The sequence below is a fragment of the Chrysemys picta genome, chromosome 2 (assembly GCF_011386835.1).
Source record: "Chrysemys picta bellii isolate R12L10 chromosome 2, ASM1138683v2, whole genome shotgun sequence".
Classification (NCBI taxonomy): Eukaryota; Metazoa; Chordata; order Testudines; family Emydidae; genus Chrysemys; species Chrysemys picta.
Window position 1 is genome coordinate 195,545,945 of NC_088792.1, and position 24,920 is coordinate 195,570,864.

At 41.9% G+C, this 24,920-nt stretch overlaps 1 protein-coding gene across 8 annotated transcripts in view; it reads left to right on the top strand.

The window, feature by feature from the left end:
* The window catches only part of RTTN (rotatin), a 179,007-nt gene that overhangs the window by 71,402 nt on the left and 82,685 nt on the right, over positions 1-24,920 (top strand). For 7 of the 8 annotated variants that reach the window (XM_065585178.1, XM_008164415.4, XM_042860404.2 and 4 more), the window contains 6 exons: positions 1,132-1,276; positions 2,534-2,688; positions 5,779-5,998; positions 9,892-10,020; positions 11,543-11,650; positions 17,440-17,598. In XM_065585178.1, the coding sequence (XP_065441250.1) occupies positions 1,132-1,276; positions 2,534-2,688; positions 5,779-5,998; positions 9,892-10,020; positions 11,543-11,650; positions 17,440-17,598 (916 nt within the window). The remainder of the gene's footprint in view (positions 1-1,131; positions 1,277-2,533; positions 2,689-5,778; positions 5,999-9,891; positions 10,021-11,542; positions 11,651-17,439; positions 17,599-24,920) is intronic. The other variant, XM_024102084.3, reaches the window with a different exon arrangement.

Here is a 24,920-nt window from a genome sequence, read left to right on the forward strand (position 1 = left end):
CTGACCCCACCTCCATTGATGTTGCTTGTGAGTCACCTAGAATGGAATCGACATGAGCAAGCACTCAAAGAAGAAAAAGTGGTTACCTACCTTTCATAACTGTTGTTCTTCGAGATATGTTGCTTATGTCCATTCCATAACCTGTCTCTCCTGCCCAGAGTTGCCAGCAAGAAGGAACTGAGAGGCCATAGGGCTGGTGGCGCCTGATATACTGACCCTTGAGTGCCGTACTCGTGCGGGCGCCCCAGCCGGCCCAGTGGATACCGCTAAGGCAAAAATCTCCAACAACCGTGCACATTGGTGTGCACACACCTAGAATGGAATGGACATGACCAACACATCTCGAAGAGCAACAGTTTTCTCGACTATGTATAACTAATCATGCATTATCCCCATCATGCACTATCAACAGGATTTGAACCCATAGCCTTCATGACTGCAGCACAGACTGCCACTTCTTGAATGACAAGACTAAATACATTAGCTGTAGCTTAGTCCAGAAGAGGACAGGAGAGGATTTCCCCTGTTGAATAGCAAAGGCCTGTTACAAACAATGGAAATGTGATAGTTTCTTATGGAAAAGGTCAAAAATCTTACATAATGGAAAATGTTAAGTAATCTAAATAGCGGTTGCTACCAGCAGCCCCTATAATATTAAGTATCTAAGCTTTAAGATGTATAGAATACTTGGAGTTTTCCTAATAAACTTTTCTCTACAGAATAACATGACAAGAAAAGATCCTCTGTTTTCAGTATTTTAAAAAAGATATGTTAAAAAGGAATTTACTTTTTAGTTGCCAAGTATATATAACTTGCACTTAGAAAAGGAGCAAAATCTAAAAAATAAATATGACTAAAACAACTGAATTTAAAAGATGAATTGTAAAAAAGAAGGCAGTTAATTTAGCTCTTTTCCCTTGTAGTTAGTTTTGGTAGTATATTTCAGTGTTAATAGCTCTTTCCCTGTCTTTACTTCTGTTCATATCTCTAAATTTAATCCTTACTATAGAGAAGTCCACAGTGTTGCTGTATTGAAGGATGTTTTATATCATGTTGGAATTTCAGATCTCAAGTCATGTGCTTCAGGTATGAAAGTGAAATCCATAGTTATACTGTTTGTTTGTACCAAAGGTTTCTGCAAGTACTTCCAGCTTCTACAGAAGATGAGAAGCTTCTGGCTGATGTCTTAAGTTTTCTAAACAAGTTGCTTAGGGAACAGAAGAAGAGTTTGGAGGCAGAACATCTACAGTGGATTCTGGAGGTAGTGCTTAAACATGTAAGAATATACCTAGGGGAAAATATAAATTGCAAACTTCACAAAGTGATATAGCAGCAGACCATCCACAAATAAAGCCTTTAAAATGCATCTTGATTTTATTATTGTTTGCTTTTGGTTAAAGCATTCCTGGTAGAAAACGGCTAAATGGTTTCTGCTGCTTTAAAGAAAATCATATTGTTTTTACAAAATCAAGAACTACAATTAAATTTATCATTAGTAGTGATAGGTTACCTTGTAGTCTGAACCACAACTTTTAATATTTAACATCAAACAATTGTAAAAGGTTTTGCTTTTTTGTTGTTGTGTAAATGACTTTTCTGATGGCAAGCGTTGCTTTTGCCAGATGATACCATTAGGTTTCTACTCATATACTTCTATGATTTCAGTGTTAAGCTTATGACTTCGTAGTAATGATACTACTTAATTGGTGGTAATACATTCTCTATTTGGACTGGCTGCTGATTGTCTGTAGCTCATAAATAAAACTTCTTTTGAAGTGATACTATGAAAAACTGATAGTAAAATACTATTAACCAAGGATGAAGTCTGCAGTACTTTTAGGTGTTTGAACTAATAAGGTACCAGTTGCTTTATTTTCTAAACTACATGGGGCTAAAAGAAGGATAATTTATTTGGTTTTCTACCTTGGAAGAGATCCTGCATAGGGCATATCATCTGCTTTTTAAAGAGTACAAATGAAATGTAATCTAAGCATAAAAGTGAGTATTCAGCATCCAGCAGCTCCCATTGCTCTCACTTATTATGAAAATCTGACTACTTATGGAAATTGGATCACTCCATCTCCTTTAAATGGGAGCCTAAGCACTGTTGAAAAGAGAGCCCATTAAATATAAAATATATTAACAACTAAAAAGCCATCAGATTGAGTCTTTCAGGAAATGTAGTCAAACAGGAGGGTATAATTTGAACTAATCTCAATTGCATGTGTGTATTTTTCACATGCTTTTGGAATCTCGGGGAAATAATTCATCTGACATTTGCATTATCTTGAATAGCACTGCTTCATAATGCAGTGTACTATGACTTAATGATCAGAACTTTTCTTGTGTACTGCTTAGTAGACTGGCAGACCTAATAGAAAAGTATACATTTCAGGTTTTTAAAGGAAGTATTCATTAGTGAAATTATTAAACTACATTTTAACTTATAACAAGTGGACCAAAAAAAAATAATTCTCAATAGACAGGGTATTAGGATAGGAATCGAAGATTTTAATGTTATTTCCCTCTTTAGAATTCAAGTTCACTGTTAGACCTTCTGGTACGACCTGAATCCCAGGAGCAGGATGAAACAGATGACATACAGACTGCTGTCAGGCAACAACTGCAGAAAGAACTGATCGGTCTCTTTAACATGTTGCTACTCTGCTTCACATCAGTTACTAACAGGTACAGTATAAGAGGATCTGTCCACATGATTCAGGGTTCAAATATATGGTAGCTGAAATATTGTACCTCAGTAATATAATTATAAGTCCTTGGTGGCACAATAAAAAAAAATGTAGTTACAATCTTTTTCTAATATCCTCTATATTTAATACCCCATATATTTTTTTAATGCTCTCTCTCCCCACTGTATATATGATCTTGTATACTGTATGAACATAAACAGACTTATTTAGTCAAATCTGGTTTTATTTGGATCCGAAAGATCAGACTATGGCCATGCTATAAATTGGGCTACCGCTTAGACCTGGTTTATTGCTAATTGTGAGCCTCTGAAAGAATTGATGATACAATTGCACATATTAGTTCACAACAGTCTGCCCTTTGGACAGATGTGATTATTGGAAGAGTCACCTGAGAGTTCAGATTGGTAAAAGCCGTGACATTTAGTTTAATTGTTTTAATTAATTTACGCTGTTATTTTATTTTATCAAACTGTTATTTGTTATATGTTGAAAGATTGTAACAATGATAGAAATGTTACATTAATATTATGAACATATTGTTGCATGCATGCCTTTTTAAAGGTTGTGAAAGTATCAGAACTTGATAGTGGGTGGGATAAGGTCACTTTCCATATACAGATATTTTGCAGCTAAGGCCTTGTCTAAATGAACACTTAGTTTGTGGCAACCAGGGCTCTGAAATTACCTCTCACTAGTGTGCTGCACACTGCATCCATGTGGATCTTGCTGCCACGCACTAAAAGTTCCCTGGTATGCTTTAATCTACTCCCAATCTACTTCAAAGCAAGGTGGGTTAAAGCGCACCAGGGAACTTCTAGTTTATGATAGCAGAATTCACATGGACAAACAGCGTGCAGCAGACTAATGCAGAGTAGATTTATGCCCCAGTAGGCTGCAAACTAAACATTTCTGTAGACAAGCCTATGATCAAATGTAGATCTGGCCAAATTCCTTTGAATATTTGATGAAAAATGACAGTTTTTTCAGGGAAATTCTTTGCAAAATTTTCTTGCTGTTTTCTGATCAGCTCTAATTGAATATATCTTCATATAGCATACAAATGCGTGGTCTTGTAGGGCTTGATCCAAAGCCAGTTGAAGTCAATGGGAGTCTTTACATTTCATTGATATCAATAAACTTGGATCAGGTCCTTAAACAGCTGCATTTTTTAATATTAAATATTTATAATATAAATATTAAATATTTATAAAATATTTTATAATTCTTTTTTAAAAAATGAAAAATATATTGTGTAAAACCCACTAAATAAAACTGGTGAACTATAATCTTCAAATTTGAGGTCTCATCCCCACAGTGGCTCCCTTGCAGATAATTTTAGTAATTTCCTCCAATATTCTGTATGTATTTAAAGACATGTGAAACACAGACATCTGATTAAAAACTATTCATGTTTTAGTAATTTATTGAAAGGTCACATTTCAAATTTGGGCTAATTTCTGTACTTAACAATCCAATCTAATGAATATACCAAATTTCAAGATTCTAGCTAAATGGAAACTTTGGAAACTTGTTGGTAATTGTATAATCTGTTATATAGACACATTTTATATATGTGCATATTTAGGTAATAATTACAGTATGTACCAGGGCTTTTCTCCTTTTTTTAAAAAAAGGAGAAAATGATGACTTGACAAAATTCCTTTTGCCATGGCAAAAACCAGTGTTCTTTATAGGTGATTAGAGACCAAATAATTTAAGGGATCAGGGCAAGTGATGGGAGGGAAGTATCTTCAATCCTCAAAATGAAGTGTAAAGTGGAAAATATGTTTGCCATTTGATGTGAGGCCCAACATTAGGCCCTTTCACTTATTCTATACTAAAATTGCTTGAGTACTTTCTACTTTTATGGAGGTTGGGGTCTGTGGTGTTGGCTATAGTATTTCTAGTTACAGCAAATAATATATTTTCAATTTGTTATCTGAAAAGGGGTAGGACTTGTCATTTCTACTTATTAGTTGATAAAACATGCATGAGTGGATGCTGACTCTGCTGCCTTTCTGGCAGTTATTTATAAGCGAATAAGGGACATCAGAGTAGTTGAGACATATCATCAACAAATGAGAAATCAGCAAATATTTAATATTACCCAATTTTTTTTTCAGGCCTAATTATTTCAGCCACAGGCAGTTTGGCCCTTATCCCTGACTCTCAGCTCCAATAGAAGGTCTTAAGCTGTTTCCACATTAATTTATGCAGTCATGGTAGTAGCAATGTGAATTTCCTATTAATTTGTCTCCATACCCTAAAGCAATAACCAGACATCTCTAACCTTATGTTTCTGCCTAAATGCATTAATAAAACTCTTTACTGCTACCTGTGGTTTTATTCAAAATATTTTTAAAATTGTACCTTTCCAACATCAGGCCAATTTGGAATAATAATATTCACCTTATAACTAAGCTAACCACAATTTACTTGTTTATGGTTTCTTCAAAGCAATAGTCTTTTTTAATTTTTTTCCTCCAGTTCATTTTATTTTTTATCTGTAACAGTGAGGAAGACATTCTTAAAAAAGGGTGGGGGAGTTACAAAAATCCCTGCTGATCGCCACATTTTGCTTAACAGCTGGATGCATGGCCTATAACACTGTACCATTTTTATCTGGTAGCCTGGTAGCACTTTAACCACAGGAAATGTCTCTGATACCTTTATCATCTCTAAGACCGAACTTTTTAAAGTGCAACTAGTGAAGGCGGCACTTTTTTCTTCGTCTCATAACAAGGGATCCAGAATTCTGGATTTTTCTTTCCCTCTCTTTGGTGTGTTCCTTAGTATATTACAAGGTTCTTTCTGTATTCATCCCTTTTTTATTTGAGTGAGTGTTCCTACATTTTTCAAATTGAAATTTGGGGCTTTCAGAACTGAAAAACACTTGAAGCTGCAAATGTCAAACTTTGTCCTGCTTTACCATATACAAGAGATTTTGATACCTAGACTTATAGAACTACAGGTATAATAAAATGCCATTGGCATTCAATAAAATAATACCGATTAAGTTAATTTTTATACTTCCATCTGATACATTTGCCTTTTGTATTTGGAACAGAAAAGGCTTGGAACTTACTGATTGTTTCCGAACACAGCTGGCTCTGAAACTGCTACAGTGTTTACGGGTAACAGATGCGCCCCACTTTTATGGATTGCCTTCTTTGGAGAGAACGTTACGAGGAATGGTCCATGTCACTGCACATCCAGGCTGGAGTTCATACTCTGCAACAACTGAGCCATTCACAATTTGTATGAAATATTTGACAGGTCTTCTTGAGGTAAGTAACTTATGTTATCACTTGTATTTTGGTGGTAGCAATAATAAAACAAGGTACATATTACTCTTGTGTGTTTTGTTAAATGAAATATGATTATTGGGAAATTTTACTTGGTAATCTTGTGGCACAGTGATTTCAGTGAAAACGGAACAGTGAATGAATTCTGGGTGTGTGTCCGCCATGCAAGTTGCAGGGAAGGAGTATCAAATAAAAAAATATTTAACTTCACCAGTTAGAAATAAAAAAATAACTTATGAGTGGTGGAGTGAAGCAGATCCATTTTGACCAGTTTGAAATTGTATATTTCAATGTCTTTGTGTTTGATAAGTTCGTCATATTTGATCCTCTACTGGACCTTTTAAGAGGACCTTATGAGGTGTACATGTTGAGTATCACCACTACATTTTTAAGTGAGCTGCTAAGTTATTTGTGCATGAAGGTTCAGCGTCTTCCCCCTCTGTGCACTTTGGTCTTTACCCTGTTCTAAATGATATTAATGATAAAATTCCTTTGACATAATTATGTAGGATTGATCCCTTTATGAGCTTAGTAAAAGTCTATGCAAAATGTACTCTACATATATAATTTTCAAAGAATCTAATTGGCGAAATCAAAATTAATTTAATCCAAAACAACTCAAGTCTATGCCAAACGAGGACTATTTTCATGCCAAATATCAACTTTCGATGCTCAGCTTTTCTGGCTTTAGGGCTGTTCAAAACAAAAGTTGTTTTTATAATGTCCTCACTGCATATTAAGAGGTGGGGTCCTTTATCTGGCTGGAAGGAGAAGGTGAATTACCCTTTTAACTGCATGCACAGAGCTTTTCGGCAGGTTAGTAGGAAGAGGGTTGTTGCCCCCATTAAGGCCCCTCTTCTACGTTCTCCTCTTCCCTCCACTCTCCCCCCCCCCGGTACAATTACCTGTTCAGGTAAAGAAGCAGGACACAGTACAGCCAGATCAGGTCGTGTGGGGAGCGGGGACGACTGCCCCCTCCCTATAACAGCTGACTGAAGATAGGAGTGTAATTACACCCAAGGCAGTTCTGGCAAAGCCGTCTTTAACTTGGACAAAGCTAGCAGCACCCACAGTTCCACCTGTGGAAGTGGTTAAAATACCAGACTTTATGGTTACCTGCTGTGGGCATTATGCTAGTCCTGGCTCTTCTCGGAGGTCTGGGAAGGCATTTTCTCTCACCACCAGATTGGCTGAGGTAAGGTGGATTTTTAGCCTCCCCTCAGTGAGTTAGGGCTTGGTAGGGTAGGAAAGGAGGATTAGGCCATTAGGGGTTAATGTCGCAACTCGTTATGTATGCTTGTTGCAAAATGTCCAGAGCAGGTACTCCATATGGAATGGGTACAATGATCAGGTAAATTGGATTGGTAAAGGATTTAAAGGAAGAATCCTTTAAAGGAGCAGAGAAAGGGGATTTGGGGTTCCTATTACTGATATAGCAGGGAGTCAGCCCCTCCCTTATAGCTCCCTTCTTAACCCCCATACAAGGAGGGGGTGATGGGGTTAAAGTAGTGGGGTCAGTGAGATCTGGATTGGGAAGAGGGAAGCCTGATGGCAGCCCCCAGAGTATATGGAAACACATATAGAATTACCTACACTGTAGTCTTATCTGGTGTGTAATCCCACATATTTAATTAAATTAAAACCATATCCAGTGCCTCCTACTCTTCTTTTGGCATAGCTAGACAGTGGAGAGAGGTTTTTTTCTTCCTATTTTTTTATCTCCAATATGGCAAAAAATAAACTGAAGACTAAACTGTGGAATGTAAATGTTCTGGGTGGACACTAAAACCAGTCTGAAGTGACAAGTATTAGTTTAAATTAAAAACAAATCAATCCAATTTGTGTTGCTCTGTTCTTTGTGCCTCTGTTCTCTCATTTTTGTACCTGTTAGTTTCAGACAAGAGTTAAATTATAGGAGGTAAATAAGGCTAGTGATTTTTTCAAATCAGTGTGTCCTTTGTCTATTGGACTGAGTTTTATAATTAAGAAATACAAAAGAGAAAAATCCACAGGATGTCTGCCTATTGGCAAAAGTTCTTTAGAAATGCAAAAAAAGAAAACCTTGGTAGGTAGGTAAGATAGCGGTAAACTAGGGAAAGCATAGTGGGCTAAAGGAATAATTTCATTGTTTGTAAGCCCCAAACCCTCATTTTTCTGGTCCCTTCATTTGTTGTCAGTCTATGGAAATATTTCCTGCTTCTCTCCCCCCCCCCCCCCCCCGCCCCCTCCCCAAATAACCCAACTTATCTGTCTTCTAAAATAAAATATTACAGATAATTTAGTACTCTTAAGTAATCTTATAGTAATGTAGAATAGTTGCAAAGCGGAGGAAATCCGTTTGTCTAGATTTTAACTTTGGTCTTCAAACAGGTTATCATAAAGAGTGAAAAAAGAGATACATCAGAAGTTATTCTTTAAGATTCAAATTTTAAACATTGTCGACAGCTTTGATAACTCTCTGAAAAGACTATTCTGATAGAAACATTTTACTTTTAATCTAATTGTCAGCTTCTGAAATAACTGAAGACAGTCAATGAATATCTGGAAGTCCTGCAAACAACTGATTACTATAAATCATGATGTGATCAAACAAAAACATAGAGTTCAACAGCTGATTTAGCAAGTTGGCAAGTTCCTAAAGTGGAAGTAAAATAGTTGGATCCGTTTGATTGATGAAAGTTCAGATGGGAGTCTAGAATCAAAAATGGGACCAAGATTATAGATGGTGTCACGTGATAGAAAGTGGTCATAGGTAACAGCTAAGATGAAGGCAACAAGCAACTGATTGCTAACATTTAGGTCCTGTCTGCAGTAAGTTTCATGCAATTTCAAGTGAACCAAATATAACAGATAACTTAATAGTGGGTTGGTTTGGGGTTTTTATGGAAGGGGGTGGCTTGAAGGAACAGGCAAATGGGCAAGTTATAATAGCAGTTTTTTTGGTGGAAAATGTTCTTTAGGTGTAATTCTTACACCTGATGGTTACATCAGTTTTGTGACCATATCACTGTTTAGCAGTTTTTGATGTTTAAAATTAAAATTTGCATTTATATCAGTGCAAGTCAAAATAAACTGCCCAATATAAACCCTCTTTCTGTAGTGTAAGTTTTGTACAAAGCGCCAACAACTAAACACACAAGTTTTTTTTACAGAAAGCTTCTTGTAATAACCAATTTACTTTTTAGCAAGAAGTACAGCATTATCCGCACCATTCCCTTTTTTTAAGAACCAAGGTAGCCATAAATAATTTCTTCATAATATTGGAAAGCTGGCTATCCAACAGACAATTATGAAGAGCTACAAAATATTTTAATTGACTGCCATAACTGAAAAGTTTGTGTGTCTTTATCAGCCATGCAAAAGATATTTTGTTTTTAAGTTATCCAAAGGGGGTGTTTTAATACAAAATAGTAACTTGGGACATAGGGTTTGTGGCAAGCTGGATATGTAAATTAGTCAAGGCTAAAAATTGAACATGTTTAACAAAACAATACATTGTAATCCCAGGCATACTAATACAAGACTCAGAACAAAAACACCTGATCATGAATAACTGTCACAACCACATAAAAGATCCATTCGGTAACTGGCCCATAGACAAATGAAGGATACTGCAGACCTGAATGAGAGCCAAGAGAAGAGCAGGACATTGAACACTGGGGTACAGCCTTATCATAAGTGAACCTCTGACCAAGTAGCTTGTTATACTAGAAATGTAAGGTATTTCTAAAATTGCAGGTAAAGGCTGCTATTTACACTTAGTCATGATTTAAATTAACTGAAGTCTGCAGGACTGTTCGTATTTATCTATGTATTCCTCATAGTAAAGCCACCATGAAATTATGTTGTTTTATTTTATTTTTATTTTATTACAGGTCATCTCATCTTTTTATGTTGAATGGGGAGGAAATGCTATGTCCTTCATGGGCAAAGGTGTCACAAAGAGCACAGTACTTTGCTTGCTTCACTTGTCCCATGAAATGATGTCTCAAGCCAAAAATATGGTGAGAGCACTAAAAGCTGCCCTTAGTTTTTCATCTGTGTAATTTAAGCATTGACACATTGTTACTGACAGAGTTCAAACCGACAGTCTAGTTTCTCTTGACTTTAGAGAGCAGAACATTGAATTTTAACTGATGTTTTTCTTGGAAATGTGATGCTTTAAATTACTGAATTTGAATACTAGAGAATGCTAATATCACTATTTTAAGTGTACCACATATACTAGCTAAGGTCCAATCCTGCTAACCTTACTTACTGAGCAGTATCACTCTGCAAGTAGTCCTTCTGATTTAAGAGGAACGACTTGCAGAATGAGGTACTATTCAAAGGCAAGGATGGAAAATCAGGGCTAAAAGTATGTTATTTACTTCTAAAATAATTTTGTAATAAGGATAGTGTCTTCAAGATTATTTTAAATAAGGTTACTTCTGGTACTTGGAAACAGTACGGTTGAATAAAAATACCTTGATTTGCCCAACAGTTCTGGAGATAAAGGTTCTTTTAACAGAATGCTGCACAATATTAAAACTTGCTTATGGTAGTGTTGATGTACAAGATGCTGATTCAAGAAAGTCCTGAAACATGTTCTGAACATTAAATGTGTGAGTGAGTCCCATTAAATTTAAGACCGTGCTTAAGCTTTGTGGTGTATCAGTGCCTAAATAAACACATTGAGGTTCTGGACTCTTCTATTAAATGTCTTAAGTCTTTGTGCAGATGTAGATAATCTATAAAGTTGCTTAGGTGCTTATGTGAAAAATTGAACTGGCTAAAATGCCTACTAATGAGTATGGTTTGATTTTGTTTAATTAAATCCTTATAATGTAGCCCCCAAATGTGCTTGTGACCATATTCTGTAAATTACAGTTTTTTAGGGTTAAGAGTAAGGTGGAAGTCATGGTCCTGAGCTTAAACTGGCTAAAAGCAAAGCCAGCATTTTACTATAATCCATTTTGGGAGACTAAAATCCAGAATAGGAATGCTGTCTGTTAAGAATGAAAAAAAATTAGTTCGGGAAGTTCACACTGGGTTCAGATAGCAGATGTTTTTAATTCTGCTACCCTTACTCATGTTGCATAGTATTTTACTCTGGAAATAGCCCCAATAAAATAAAGGAGGCTGCTGGTGAAGTAAAGGACTACACAGTTCAAGAATAGTAAAGTTAGTGTCTTGGATAGCATTGCTCACTTGTGCAGGTAATAGACAGAATTAAGCATTTATTTCTCAGCATTTATTTTTCTCTGTTAATTTAGAAACCATTATACCATATTAAGACAGTAGTCTTGTCTTACAGACAAGTGCATTTTTCATTTTAGTTTTGTTTATAATGCAAAAAGTGTTTTATACCACACAGTATTATTGTTAAGCTTTACATTTTGCCTCCAGAATCTTTGCCATACAATATTAATGCTTTGTACTGAAATAAAGAAAAAAAAAATAGTGTATATAGTTGGAGGGAAGAGGTTATTTGAACAGTTACTGTCTGAAACAAATCCTTTTCATTTTTTTTTTCTTTCTGATCAGGACTGGGTGTCTCTCTGGTTCTTGCCTTACGATAAAAGTGAAGAACAAGTTCCTTCTCGGCTTGGTCTGGCATGGCTAGTTCCATTATGGGTAGATAGAGATCCTGAGGTTAGTGTACTCTGGCATAAAACTGTTGCTCCAAGTTTAAGAAACAAATATATTACAAATCTAAAAATTATGTTTAATATTGAGACTTAACTAACTTGTCATAATTTTAAATGTGTGTTTTAAAAAAGTATTCTAAAAAGTAATCACTGTTAGAATTTTTCTGTCAAAGCATCTTAAAATGAATCCCTATCCTCTAGGGCTGTCAAGCAATTAAAAAAATTAATCATGATTAAAAAAATTAATCACATGATTAATCGCGCTGTTAATAATAGAATACCATTTATTTAAATATTTTTGGATGTTTTCTACATTTTAAAATATATTGATTTCAATTACAACACAGAATACAAAGTGTACAGTGCTCACTTTATATTTATTGTTGATTACAAATATTAGCACTGTAAAAAACAAAATAAATAGTATATTTCAATTCACCTTATACAAGTACTGTACTGCAATCTCTTTATAATGAAAGTTGAACTTACAAATGTAGAATTATGTACAAAAAAAAAACTACATTCAAAAATAAAACAATGTAAAACTTTAGAACCTACAAGTCCACTCAGTCCTACTTCAGCCAATCACTCAGAAAAACAAGTTTGGTTACATTTGCAGGAGATAATGCTGCCCACATCTTGTTTAAAATGTCACCTGAAAGTCAGAACAGGCATTCACCTGGCACTGTTGTAGCCAGCATCGCAAAATATTTATGTGCCAGATATGCTAAAGATTCATATGTCCCTTCATGCTTCAACCACCATTCCAGAAGACAGGCGTCCATGCTGATGACGGGTTCTGCTCAATAATGATCCAAAGCAGAGTGGACAAACACATGTTTATTTTCATCATCTGAGTCAGATGCCACCAGCAGAAAGTTGATTTTCTTTTTTGGTGGTTCGGATTCTGTAGTTTCTGCATCAGAGTGTTGCTTTTCTAAGACTTCTGAAAGCATTCTCCACACCTCGTCCCTCTCGGATTTTGGAAGGCACTTCAGATTCTTAAACCTTGGGTCAAGTGCTGTATCTATCCTTAGAAATCTAACATTGGTACCTTCTTTGCGTTTTGTCAAATCTGCTGTGACTGTGTTCTTAAAATGAACATGTGCTGGATCATAATCCGAGACTGCTATAACATGAATTATATGGCAGAATGCAGGCAAAAAAGAACAGGACACATACAGTTCTCCCCCAAGGAGTTCAGTCATAAATTTAATTAACACATTGTTTTTTTTACGAGCATCATCAGCACGCCTGTTCTCACTTTCAGGTGATATTGTACATAAGAAGCAGTCAGCAGTATCTCCCGTGAATATAAACAAACTTGTTTGTCTTAACAATTGGCTGAAGAAGAAATAGGACTGAGTGGACTTGTAGGCTTTAAAGTTTTGTTTTGTTTTGTTTTTGAATGCAGTTATGTAACCAAAAAAAAAAATCTACATGTGTAAGTTGCACTTTCATGATAAAGAGATTGCACTACAGTACTTTGTATGAGGTGAATTAAAAAATATTTTCTTTTGTTTTATTTTTACAGTGCAAATATTTGTAATAAAAATAATATAAAGTGAGTACTGTACACTTTGTATTCTGTGTTTTAATAGAAATCAATATATTGAAAATATGGAAAAACATCCAAAAAGATTTAATAAATTGCAATTGGTATTCTATTGTTTAACAGTGCAATTAACTGTGATTAATCGACAGCCCTACTATCCTCATTTCTCTGCCTCCCTTCACCTTCCATTCTTTTCCTGATAATCCAAGATAGTTGTTCCTGGGGCCTTTGCATGGAAGAGATTTGTTTGCATTAGTTTAACTAGGCAGAAACATTTTTTAAATGCTCTTTTAAAAAAAGTTGTTTGCAGTGCTGTTGTTGCTATTGGTCCCAGGAAATTAGAGAGACAAGGTGGATGATGTAATATCTGCTATTGGACCATCTTCTGCTCATGAAAGAGACAAGCTTTCAAGCTTACACAGAGCTCTGCTTCAAGTCTGGGAATGTTATTCAGGGCATGGCTACACTTTCAGATGTAGAGCGCTTTGAGTTAAACCAGCCATCATAGAGCGCAGTAGGGAAAGCGCTGCAGTCTGTCCACACTGACAGCTTCAAGTGCACTGGTGTGGCCACATTTGCTGCACTTGCAGCGGCATTGGGAGCGGTGCATTATGGGCAGCTATCCCAGCATGCAAGTGACTGCAACTTGCTTTTCAAATGGGAAGGGTGGGGTGGAGTGTGACAGGGAGTGTGTTATGTGTATGTGGGGGGAGAGAGTGGGTTTCTGGGGGGCTGAGAGCGTGTCATCCTGCTGTCTTGTAAGTTCAGACAGCAGCAGACCCCTCCCTCCTCTCCCCCCGCCTCTCTCTCTCACACAGCATTCCACACTAATGGTTGCTTTGTCTCGGGGCAGATAAGCATCTGGTTGTCAGAAACGGAGCTTTCAAAGAGCATATCCGCATTCCTGCTGCGATTCAAAGACAAGAGTGGCCACTTGACTTAAGGGGATTATGGGACGTTACCGGAGGCCAATCAGAGCGCAGTAATGCAACTCCCTATTCACACTGGTGCTGCAGCGCTCCAGCGGGGGCACAGCAAACGTTATTACACTCGCCGCGGTGGAGTACCAGCAGCGCTGTAGCCGCGGAGTCAGAGCGCTCTACGTGCCTTGCCAGTGTGGACGGGTAGTGAGCTAGTGCACCCGGGGCTCCTTTATTGCGCTGTAACTCGCAAGTGTAGCCAAGCCCTAAGTGTCACAGCTAAATACAAGAGTGGAACCAATAAGGAATTAACATAGGTTGCAAGAGACCATTTGAAGTGGTCAATGAACTTCTGCAGTCCTAGGACGAAGGTGGATTAGTGAGTTGCAGATTGTTGTAATGCGCCATAAATCCAGTCTTTATTAAGTCCATGATTTTTGGTGTCTAGCAGCGTTATGAATTTAAGTTCCCAGGCTTGTGTTTTGAAGGTATGCAGGTTTCCTTTGAGAACAAGGACTGAGAGGTCAGATATGGAATGGAAAGTGTTCTCCCGAGGTGATACAGTGTTTTTGTCTTTTATCATTTTTCTGTGAGAGTGCATTCAAGAGCATAGTGATTGTCTTGTTTCACCCACATAGTTGTTCTTGGGGCAGTTAGTGCACTGGATGAGGTACACCACATGTTGTGATAGGCATGTGTAGGACTCCTGGATCTTGAAAGGTGCGTTGGAGGGGTATTGATCATTGTAGCATGGGAGATGATATGTCTGCAGGTTTTGCATCTATTTTTATGGCAGGGTCTCATGCCACCTTGAGTTGGTGAATCCTGAGCTGCGGGGAGCTTGCTTCTGATGTTGAGTTTGGAGAGATTGATTGAAGGCCAGAAGAGAGGATCAGGAAAGATTTCTTTCAGAATGTGGTATCCATCAAGTATGGGTTGTAATTGTTTAATGATAACCTATATGGGCTTCAGGGTGGGGTGGTATGTGACAACTAGGGACGTTCAGTCAGAAGTTTTTTGTTTGTCTTTCGCTTTTCCTGTGTTGAAGTAGGTTCTCTCAGAATATTTGGATGGCCCGTTCCATGATGGTGTCCTTGTTTAGTAAAGGCAGTTTTAAGTGTGTTAAGTTTTGTATCCTTGGTTTTCTTCTTGCAGCATATTTCTGTGGTTTCTGAGTGCCTGACTGTAGATAACTAATTTCTTGGGGTGGTTACTAAATCTGTGAAGGTAAGAGGGGTGATCCATGAGTTTCTTGATATACTTCCATTGTTGAAGTTGATCATGGTGTCCAGGAAGTTCATGTTGGTGTGGGACTGTTTTAGAGAGAGTTTGATGGATGATTTGGTGGTTGAAGTTGTGGTGGAAATCTGTGAGGGAGTTTAGGATGTCTTCCCAGAGGATGCCAATATCATTGATGTGTCTCCGGTATATCATTGGTTTTGTGGTGCATTTGACCAGATACTCTTCTTCACGGTGGCCCATTGGTAAGTCATTCTAGTACCCATGGCTGATTTAAAACAAAAAAACAAAAAAACAAAAAACACTGTATCACCTAATGGCAAACACTTCTTACAAAATAATCACTCCATACCGGTCTTTGTCTTCAAAGGAAACCTTCACTACTCCTTCATAAGACAAGACTGGGAACTTAAACTGATAACTCTGCTAGACACCAAAAATCATGGACTTAATAAAGACTGGATTTATGGCTTGTTACAACAATCTGCAATCCACTGACCTTCCTTTGTCCAGCTACTGTAGAGGTGTTAACTGCCCACTGAATGGTCTCTTATAATATGAGTTAACTCCTTATTGGTTTCATCTTTGTATTTAGCTATGACATTGATTATCTTCCCCGGACCTGAGAAAGAGCTCTGCATAAACTTGAAAGCTTGTCTCTTTCATCAACAGAAGTTGGTCCAATAAAAGATATTACCTCAGCCACCTTGTCTCTACTTAAAAAAAAAAGTTCCTATTAACATGACTTTCACAAAAATGTAAAGCAAATATGCTCAGACCCAAACTATCAAGAACATTTTCTTTAAAACTGATTATCTGGAACTTTACATATACAATTCCAGGACAGGCTCACTCTGAAAAGTAACTAGATAATGCCACCATCTTACTCACCATATCTGCTTTCTATATGTATTCAGTCCTATTGCCTTATTTTAGCAACTATCTTTTGGTTTGATCTTTAGTGGCAGTTAGATGACACTATGATGGTGGGCACCAGAGATGAATCTAAATAGAAAATTTGGGGCTTGCTGCCTTTTTTTCACAAAATGTTATGACCACATTGACGAGAGGACTATCTGAGGGGGTATTTCATATTTTACAGTTTGGGTAACAAGGTGTTCATGAACAACTCACTATCCATATTTAGTCAGGGATACAGTCATAGTAACCCACTTACAAAAACAGTGTATAAACAGCTTTGATCAGCCAGGTTTCAAGTCTAGTTTAAACATTGGCACCATTTACAATTAAAAAGAATATTCAGGTGTTCTTCTTTCATATGACATTTTTAAGATGTTTGAAGGCTTCAGATAAGGCATCTGCATCCATTTTTATGCTGAGCAGTTAATATTAAATGGTGAATGCTGTGCTATTTTGTTTATACTTGTTAATGAAAATATATATACAATAAAATGCTCCTTTTATATAGTGCAGGGATCGGCAACTTTTGGCACACAGCTCTCCAGGGTAAGCACCCTGGCTGGCCGGGCCAACTTTTTTACCTGCCGCGTCTGCAGGTTTGGCTGATTGCGGCTCCCACTGGACGCAGTTCACCATCCCAGGCCAATGGGGGCAGCGGAAAGTGGCGCGGGCTGAGGGATATGCTGGCCACCGCTTCCCGCCGCCCCCATTGGCCTGGAGTGGCCAACCACGACCAGTGGGAGCTGCAATCGGCCAAACCTATGGATGTGGCAGGTAAACAAACCAGCCCGGCTCGCCAGGGTGCTTACCCTGGTGAGCCGCGTGCCGAAGGTTGCCGATCCCTGATATAGTGTTACAAAAATAGAGGTGTGCACAACCCTGAGACCACTTAAAGATGTTCACATATGTTTTTAACTTTCTAGACATGCCTGATCATTTGTTAGATGGAGAGAATTATCTCATCCAAATACTGAAAGCTATGTTGTTGGTCTTTTATATGCTCTTCTATGATAATACAAGTAATTCATTAGTAGCTGTTCAAGAGAATTTAGAGATAATGACAACTGCATGCTTTATTATAAAGGTTTCAGAATGAACTATGAAATATTAACATTTCATACAATGAAATGCAGGTTCTTTCTTGCTAAAATGTTCCAGGTAAGGTTCACCTCCCTTGGAATTGGATCAGCTCTTACATCTCTTGAATTAGGATGCATTGCTTTAGCAGACAGCTGTCAGAACATTTCAGGAGGGTTATGGGGAACAGTGATAAACATTCTTCTGGACCAATCGGAATGTAGCATGGTACGCAGAGAGGTATGTCTTTGTCCTCCTATTGGCCATGAATACACATTTCTCTTATGAATGTATCTTCAGGGGAAAAAATAGTACAAGATGCTTCCTTTGTAAGCTGTTACTGAGAGGAAAGCTTCCAAGACTTTATCTCAGGTGGCACAACATTCCTGCTGCCTTGTAAGTTAAATGCTACCTAATGAAAATGCATCTTTTTCTTGTCTTGTCTTAGCATTCGCTTGAAAAGCACCGGAGACATGACTACTAATGTAAAGCAGAAGTAATTTGTTTCAGTGATATGCTAGTTTCAGTGGGGTCATAAAAATAATGAGTTGCATACAAAGATATTGTCTGCTGTTACTTTCTTTAACCTTATAAGAATAATCTCTAGCCATTCTTGCTATACATTTTTATAGCATCTTGAAGTCTAGACTGCAAATGGTTTTAAGTTCATTTTGATATGGTATGTAATTAAGAGGCTTTTCTTGTCTGCTTTTCTCCATGTTAAAAGAAATTAAAGGTTGGTGCTTTATTTATGCTCATTACTTAACTTTGCACATTAAACTGTGTATTTTTCTTTTATTAAACAGAAAAGTGTATCAAAATATTTATTGGTAATAAGTGACACGTGCTACAGATTATAAATTAGAATCTTAATCCTCTGCGGTTAGAGACGGCTTTCACATTGGTAGCTAACACCACAGCACTGTGTAAAATAAGCTATTACATTATACGTACAATTTGTATTTATTATCCAGTAGCTGCTTACTTAATTTAAATAGTTTTAAAAAGGACTCTAGAGGTCTGTCTTTTCACGTTATTCAATGGGTGGTTTGTAAACAACAAAAACTGCAAGGTGATGACTAGTAGTTTGTCTATTGCTAGCTAAGGACACCATGATACTCAGATATAAAGCACAAAGTTATGTATGCTTTCAAAACCAGTGTATGCTACTGGTCTTTGTTGCAACTTCTGTTAAATTCTGGAATATGCTCAAATTTTATTTATACGTTGATACTTTAAGGTTGATGCATGAGTCATGGAGAAGCATCAGAGGTATATTTTGCCCAGCGTAACAGTATATCTAATACCTTAAGCAATGAAGCATCTCACCTTAAATAGAAAATTCTTATTTTTGTTTGTTGATAAACCATTCTCAGGATACCTCTCATAGACTGGGAGAAAGCTTTATGAACAGTTCAGCAATGGAGCTGTCGGAGTGCATCCCTAGACAGATGTTTGTCCAACCTGTGCTTAAAAACATCCATTGATGAGGATTCCACAGCCTCCCTGGAAGCCTATTCCAGGACTTAACTTTCTAATTATAAAAGTAGTTCTTCTTCGAGTGCTTGCTCATATCCATTCCATTAGGTGTGCGCGCGCCGCGTGCACGATCGTCGGAAAATTTTCTACCCTAGCAACACCGGCGGGTCGGCTGTGGAGCCCCCTAGAGTGGCGCCTTCATGGCGCTGAATATATACCCCAGCCGACCCGGCGCCCCCTCAGTTCCTTCTTACCGCCCCTGACGGTCGTTGGAACTGTGGAGCGCGGCATAGCTGTTCTCCACTCTCCCTAGCTTAGTTAGTTATTCACAGTTATAGTTATAGTTCTAGTTGTTTATAGTTAAATAGTTTTAAAAATTGTTCATTTGTTCTAGTTGTTATACTAGTTCAGGGGACTAAGGGGGTCGTCTCCCCCTTTCTCCCCCGGCCGCGGGGCCGGGCTCATGCCCAACGCTCCCGGCTTCAAGCAGTGCGCCTCCTGCGCTAAGCCTATGCCCACGAGCGACCCGCACGACTCCTGTCTGAAGTGCCTGGGAGAGTCCCATCAAACAGATAAGTGCAAGATCTGTAAGGCCTTCAGACCAAGGACCAAGAAGGAGCGGGACTTTCGGCTCCGGCAACTCCTTATGGAGGCGGCACTTAGTCCGGACGCCCCATCAACGAGTCAGGCCCCGGCACCTAGCACCTCGGTGCGCAGTGCCCCGGCGGCACCGGCCATGCCGACCACGCGAGTGGCGTCGGACAAGCCTCCCCGGCACCGGACCTCGTCGGCACCGCAAGCACAACAAGTGCCTCGGCGCCGGTCATTATCCCCGGGGCATAAAAAAGCCCATAAGACGGGGACCTCCGTGCCGAAGATGCCGGCTCCCCCAGTGCCGGGGGTAGAGCCGCGTCCGCCTGTGGAGCACCGGAAACAGGTGCCTCCAGCACCGTCGACTCCGGCGCCGAGGCCGTTGAGTCCGGTGCAGATAGCGTCTCCACCGAGACCGGCGGTGATACAGTGCCTCCCGTCGACTCCAGAGACCTTCGCGGCGGCGAGAGACTTAATAGCTCTCACGGAGCCGGCACCGCCTCAACCACCGGCACCGACGGCACCGTTGACTCGCCCGGTCCAGTCTAGGGGGAAACCTGCCTTGATGCGCCCTCCATCGCAAGGGCTGGAACCACGGCACCGGTCCAGGTCCCGAAGCAGGTCCCCACGCCGCTCGCAGTCCCGGCGCCGAATATCACCTCGGCACCGGTCGTACTTGCGGCCAAGATCTTCGTCGCGGCACCGCTCTGCGTCTCGGCACCGCTATGATCGTCGGCACCGATCAACGTCGAGACGTAGTTCTCGGCACCGCCATGATCGACGCTCGACGTCGAGAGGCCGCTCCCGGCACCGGGCCTACTCCACGTCGTCGTCGAGGTCCAGATCCGACTCCCGGCACCGGCGAGGTCATCGGCACCGGTCGCGGTCCCGGCACCGATCGCCGGCACCGCGTGGAGATAGAACATCTCCGGACCGGCACCGTGCGGCACCGCAGCCCACGGGATTCGTCTCGACGCTCTCGGCACCGCCATGGCCATCGAGATCGGTGTCTCGCTCCTCTGAGGACCTATCGAGATCGGCATACCCCCCTCAGGGGCAAGCCGAGGAACAGGACTTGGGCCATTGGCAGGAGATAACAGAGGACCCTGCTCATGGCCCATCTCACTGGTCGTTCTGGACCCCGTGGGCGTACCATCAGGCCCAAGGGGCTCCAATAGCTTCGACCTCTCGCTCGGGCCACTCCGTTAGAAGGGCCCCGGAGTCCACCATCTCTCGGCCTCCGCCAGGGGGCATGGAGGCTTCCGTGTCCGCACCACCTGACGTCCAGGACCCAAGCGCAGGTGATGCTCCGGCCCAGGAGCAGGGAGACCAGGACCCTCCCTTGGATCCTGTACCACCGGAGGCATCTTCCTCTTCCTCTCCGGACGAGGCAGTGGCGGGCACATCATGCACAGGTCCACCTCCAATAGATCTTCGGGCTCACCAGGATCTCCTGCGTAGGGTGGCCCGTAATATGGACCTGCAGGCGGAGGAGATAGTGGAGGTGCACGACCCCATCGTGAATATCCTCGCAGCGGATGCCCCATCGAGGGTGGCGTTACCCCTGATCCGCACGATACAAGCAAATGCAACTATGATATGGCAAACTCCTGCCTCTATCCCACCCACAGCGAGAGGGGTGGAAAGGAAATACTTTGTTCCGTCCAAAGACTACGGGTACTTGTATACCCACCCTCAGCCGTGTTCACTGGTGGTGGCATCAGTGAATGCAAGGGAGCGCCACGGTCAGCAGGCCGCAGCGCCTAAATCGAAGGAGGCTAAGCGCCTCGATTTGTTTGGCCATAAAGTTTACTCAGCCGGAGGGCTGCAACTTAGAGCGGCTAACCAGCAGGCGCTCTTGAGCCGCTATAACTTTAACTCCTGGAACTCTATGGGGAAGTTCAAGGAGTTGGTTCCCCAAGAGTCCAGGGAGGAGTTTGGAGCCCTGGTAGAGGAGGGTAAGAAGGTGGCTCGGACCTCCTTACAGGCCTCCTTAGACATAGCGGACTCTGCTGCGAGAACCCTGGCCTCAGGTATCGCTATGCAGAGGATCTCCTGGCTCCAGGTTTCGGGTTTGCCTCAGGAACTGCAGCAAACCCTGCAGGATCTACCCTTTGAAGGACAGGGGTTGTTTTCAGAAAAGACGGACTCTCGCCTGCAGAGCCTCAAGGACTCCAGGACGATCATGCGTTCCCTGGGGATGCATGTTGTGGGCCCTCAGCGCAGGCCATTCAGGCCGCAGCCTCAGCGCTTCTACCCCCCCCCCCCGCCTCGTCAGAGACAGGACTCGGCCCGGAGGCGAGGGCGAGGTGGTAGAAGAAGGTGGACCGGCCCTCAACCCGGTCAGAACCAGGGGCCACCTAGACCACCTTCAGGCCCCAGGCAGAACTTTTGAAGGTGCGGTCGAGGACGGCGCCCCAGTCATCCCCCAGGATCCAGCCCCCTCCTTTCGGGATCGCCTTTCCCATTTCCACCGTGCTTGGTCCCTTATAACTTCGGACCGTTGGGTCCTTCGCACGGTGGACAGGGGATACGCTATCCAGTTTTCTTCAATTCCCCCCTCCTCCCCCCCTTCCCCGTCCCTCTTCAGGGACCCTTCTCACGAGCAACTTCTTATACAGGAAGTTTCTACGCTCCTCGCTATGGGGGCCATAGAGGAGGTTCCAGTGGAGTTAAGGGGCAGGGGATTTTATTCCCGTTACTTCCTCATTCCCAAGTCCAAAGGAGGTCTGCGACCCATCTTGGACTTGTGCGGACTCAACAAATTCGTAGTAAAGTTGAAGTTCCGCATGGTCTCTCTGGGGGCCATTATCCCTTCCCTCGATCCTGGAGACTGGTTCGCCGCCCTCGACATGAAAGACGCATACTTTCACATCGCAATTTACCCGCCTCACAGACGCTTCCTGCGATTCGTGGTAAGCACGGTGCACTACCAATTTGCAGTCCTTCCCTTCGGCCTATCCTCGGCCCCAAGAGTGTTCACGAAATGTATGGCTGTCGTGGCAGCGTACCTTCGTCGGCAAGGGATACAGGTGTTCCCGTACCTAGACGACTGGCTGGTACGCGGTCGCACCAAGAGGCCAGTCGCCTGTGGGACTTCTGCATCGCCCACTCAATCCATCTCACGGCATCGTTCCTCCCTGGAGTCCAGAACACTTTAGCGGACAGACTCAGCAGGTCCTTTCAGACGCACGAGTGGTCTATCCGTCCGGACATCATACATTCCGTTTTCCAGAAGTAGGGGTTTCCCCAGATAGACCTGTTTGCATCCCGAGACAACAGGAAGTGCCACGTGTTCTGCTCTCTGCAAGGTCGAGCTCCAGGCTCCCTCTCGGATGCGTTTCTCCTTCCCTGGAAAGACCACCTGTTTTATGCCTTTCCTCCGTTTCCTCTGGTCCACAAGGTACTGCTCAAATTGCGCAGAGACCAGGCACAGGTAATTCTGGTCGCTCCAGCGTGGCCGAGACAACATTGGTACACCACACTGTTGGAACTCTCGGTTCAGACACCGATCCCGCTTCCCTTATGTCCGGATCTCATCTCTCAGGACCACGGCCGGCTGCGTCACCCCGACCTGCAATCACTCCACCTCACGGCGTGGCTGCTCCATGGTTCACCCAGGCAGAGCAGCAATGCTCGCACTCTGTCCAACAGATTCTGCTGAGCAGTAGGAAGCCCTCAACACGGACCACGTACCTGGCCAAGTGGAAACGGTTCTCCTGTTGGTGCGAACAACGAGCCACGTCCCCGTTGCAGGCACCTATTCCTCTCATTTTGGAATATCTCCTCTCCCTTAAACAGCAGGGGTTGGCGATATCTTCAATTAGAGTTCACCTGGCCGCTATATCGGCCTTTCACCCAGGAGAACTCGCGTCTTCGGTATTTTCTAACCCGATGGTCGTTAGATTCCTCAAGGGCTTAGACCGGATGTACCCACAACAACGTCAGCCCGTTCAGACGTGGGACCTCAACCTGGTTCTCTCCAAGCTCACAGGTCCTCCATTCGAGCCACTGGCCACCTGTTCACTTCTGTACCTATCCTGGAAGACAGCCTTCCTCGTAGCCATCACCTCAGCAAGGCGCGTTTCTGAACTCAGGGCGCTTACATCCGAGCCCCCTTACACAGTTTTCCATAAGGATAAAGTGCAGCTTCGTCCACATCCTGCCTTTCTCCCTAAGGTGGTTTCTCCATTTCATATCAACCAGGATATATTTCTCCCGGTCTTTCATCCTAAACCACATGCTACTCGCCAGGATCAACGTTTGCATTCTCTGGACGTACGCAGGGCCCTGGCTTTCTATATTGACCGCACAAGGCACTTTAGAAAGACGACGCAACTCTTCGTTGCAGTGGCCGACCGAATGAAAGGCTCACCGGTCTCCTCACAACGCCTATCCTCCTGGATTACGTCTTGCATCCGGACTTGCTATGACCTGGCAGGTGTCTCAGCACCGCACCTCACCGCTCACTCCACGAGGGCCCAAGCTTCCTCGACGGCTTTCCTGGCGCAAGTTCCGATCCAGGACATTTGTAGAGCGGCGGTTTGGTCATCAGTCCACACGTTTACAGCTCACTATGCACTAGTGCAGCAGTCCAGGGACGATGCTGCCTTCGGATCAGCGGTTTTGCACACAGCAATGTCTCACTCCGACCCCACCACCTAAGTTGGGCTTGGGAGTCACCTAATGGAATGGATATGAGCAAGCACTCGAAGAAGAAAAGACGGTTACTCACCGTTGTAACTGTTGTTCTTCGAGATGTGTTGCTCATATCCATTCCAAACCCGCCCCCCGTCCCCACTGTCGGAGTAGCCGGCAAGAAGGAACTGAGGGGGCGCCGGGTCGGCTGGGGTATATATTCAGCGCCATGAAGGCGCCACTCTAGGGGGCTCCACAGCCGACCCGCCGGTGTTGCTAGGGTAGAAAATTTTCCGACGATCGTGCACGCGGCGCGCGCACACCTAATGGAATGGATATGAGCAACACATCTTGAAGAACAACAGTTACAACGGTGAGTAACCGTCTTTTTTCCCTAATATCTAACCTAAATCTCCCTTGCTGCAGATTAAGTCCATTTTTTCTAGTCCTGCCTTTTAGTGGATATGGAGAACAATGGATCACCATCCTCTTTATAACAACCTTTAACGTATTTGAAGACTGTTATAAGGTCGTCTCTCCCCCCCCCCCTTCAGTCTTCTTTTCTCAAGACTAAGCATGCCTCGTTTCTTAACCTTTCCTATAGGCCATGTTTTCTAAACCTCTTACAATTTTTGTTGCTCTCCCGTGGACTCTATCTCCAAATTCTCCACATCATTTTTAAAGGGTAGAGCCCCAAACTGGACATAGTACTCCAGCTGAGGCCTCCCCAATGCTAAGTAGAGAGGACAGTTACCTCCCGGATATTATGCACAACACTGCTGTTAATATACTCCAGAATAATATTACCCTTTTTCACTACTGTGTCACATTGTTGGCTGATATTCAATTTGTGA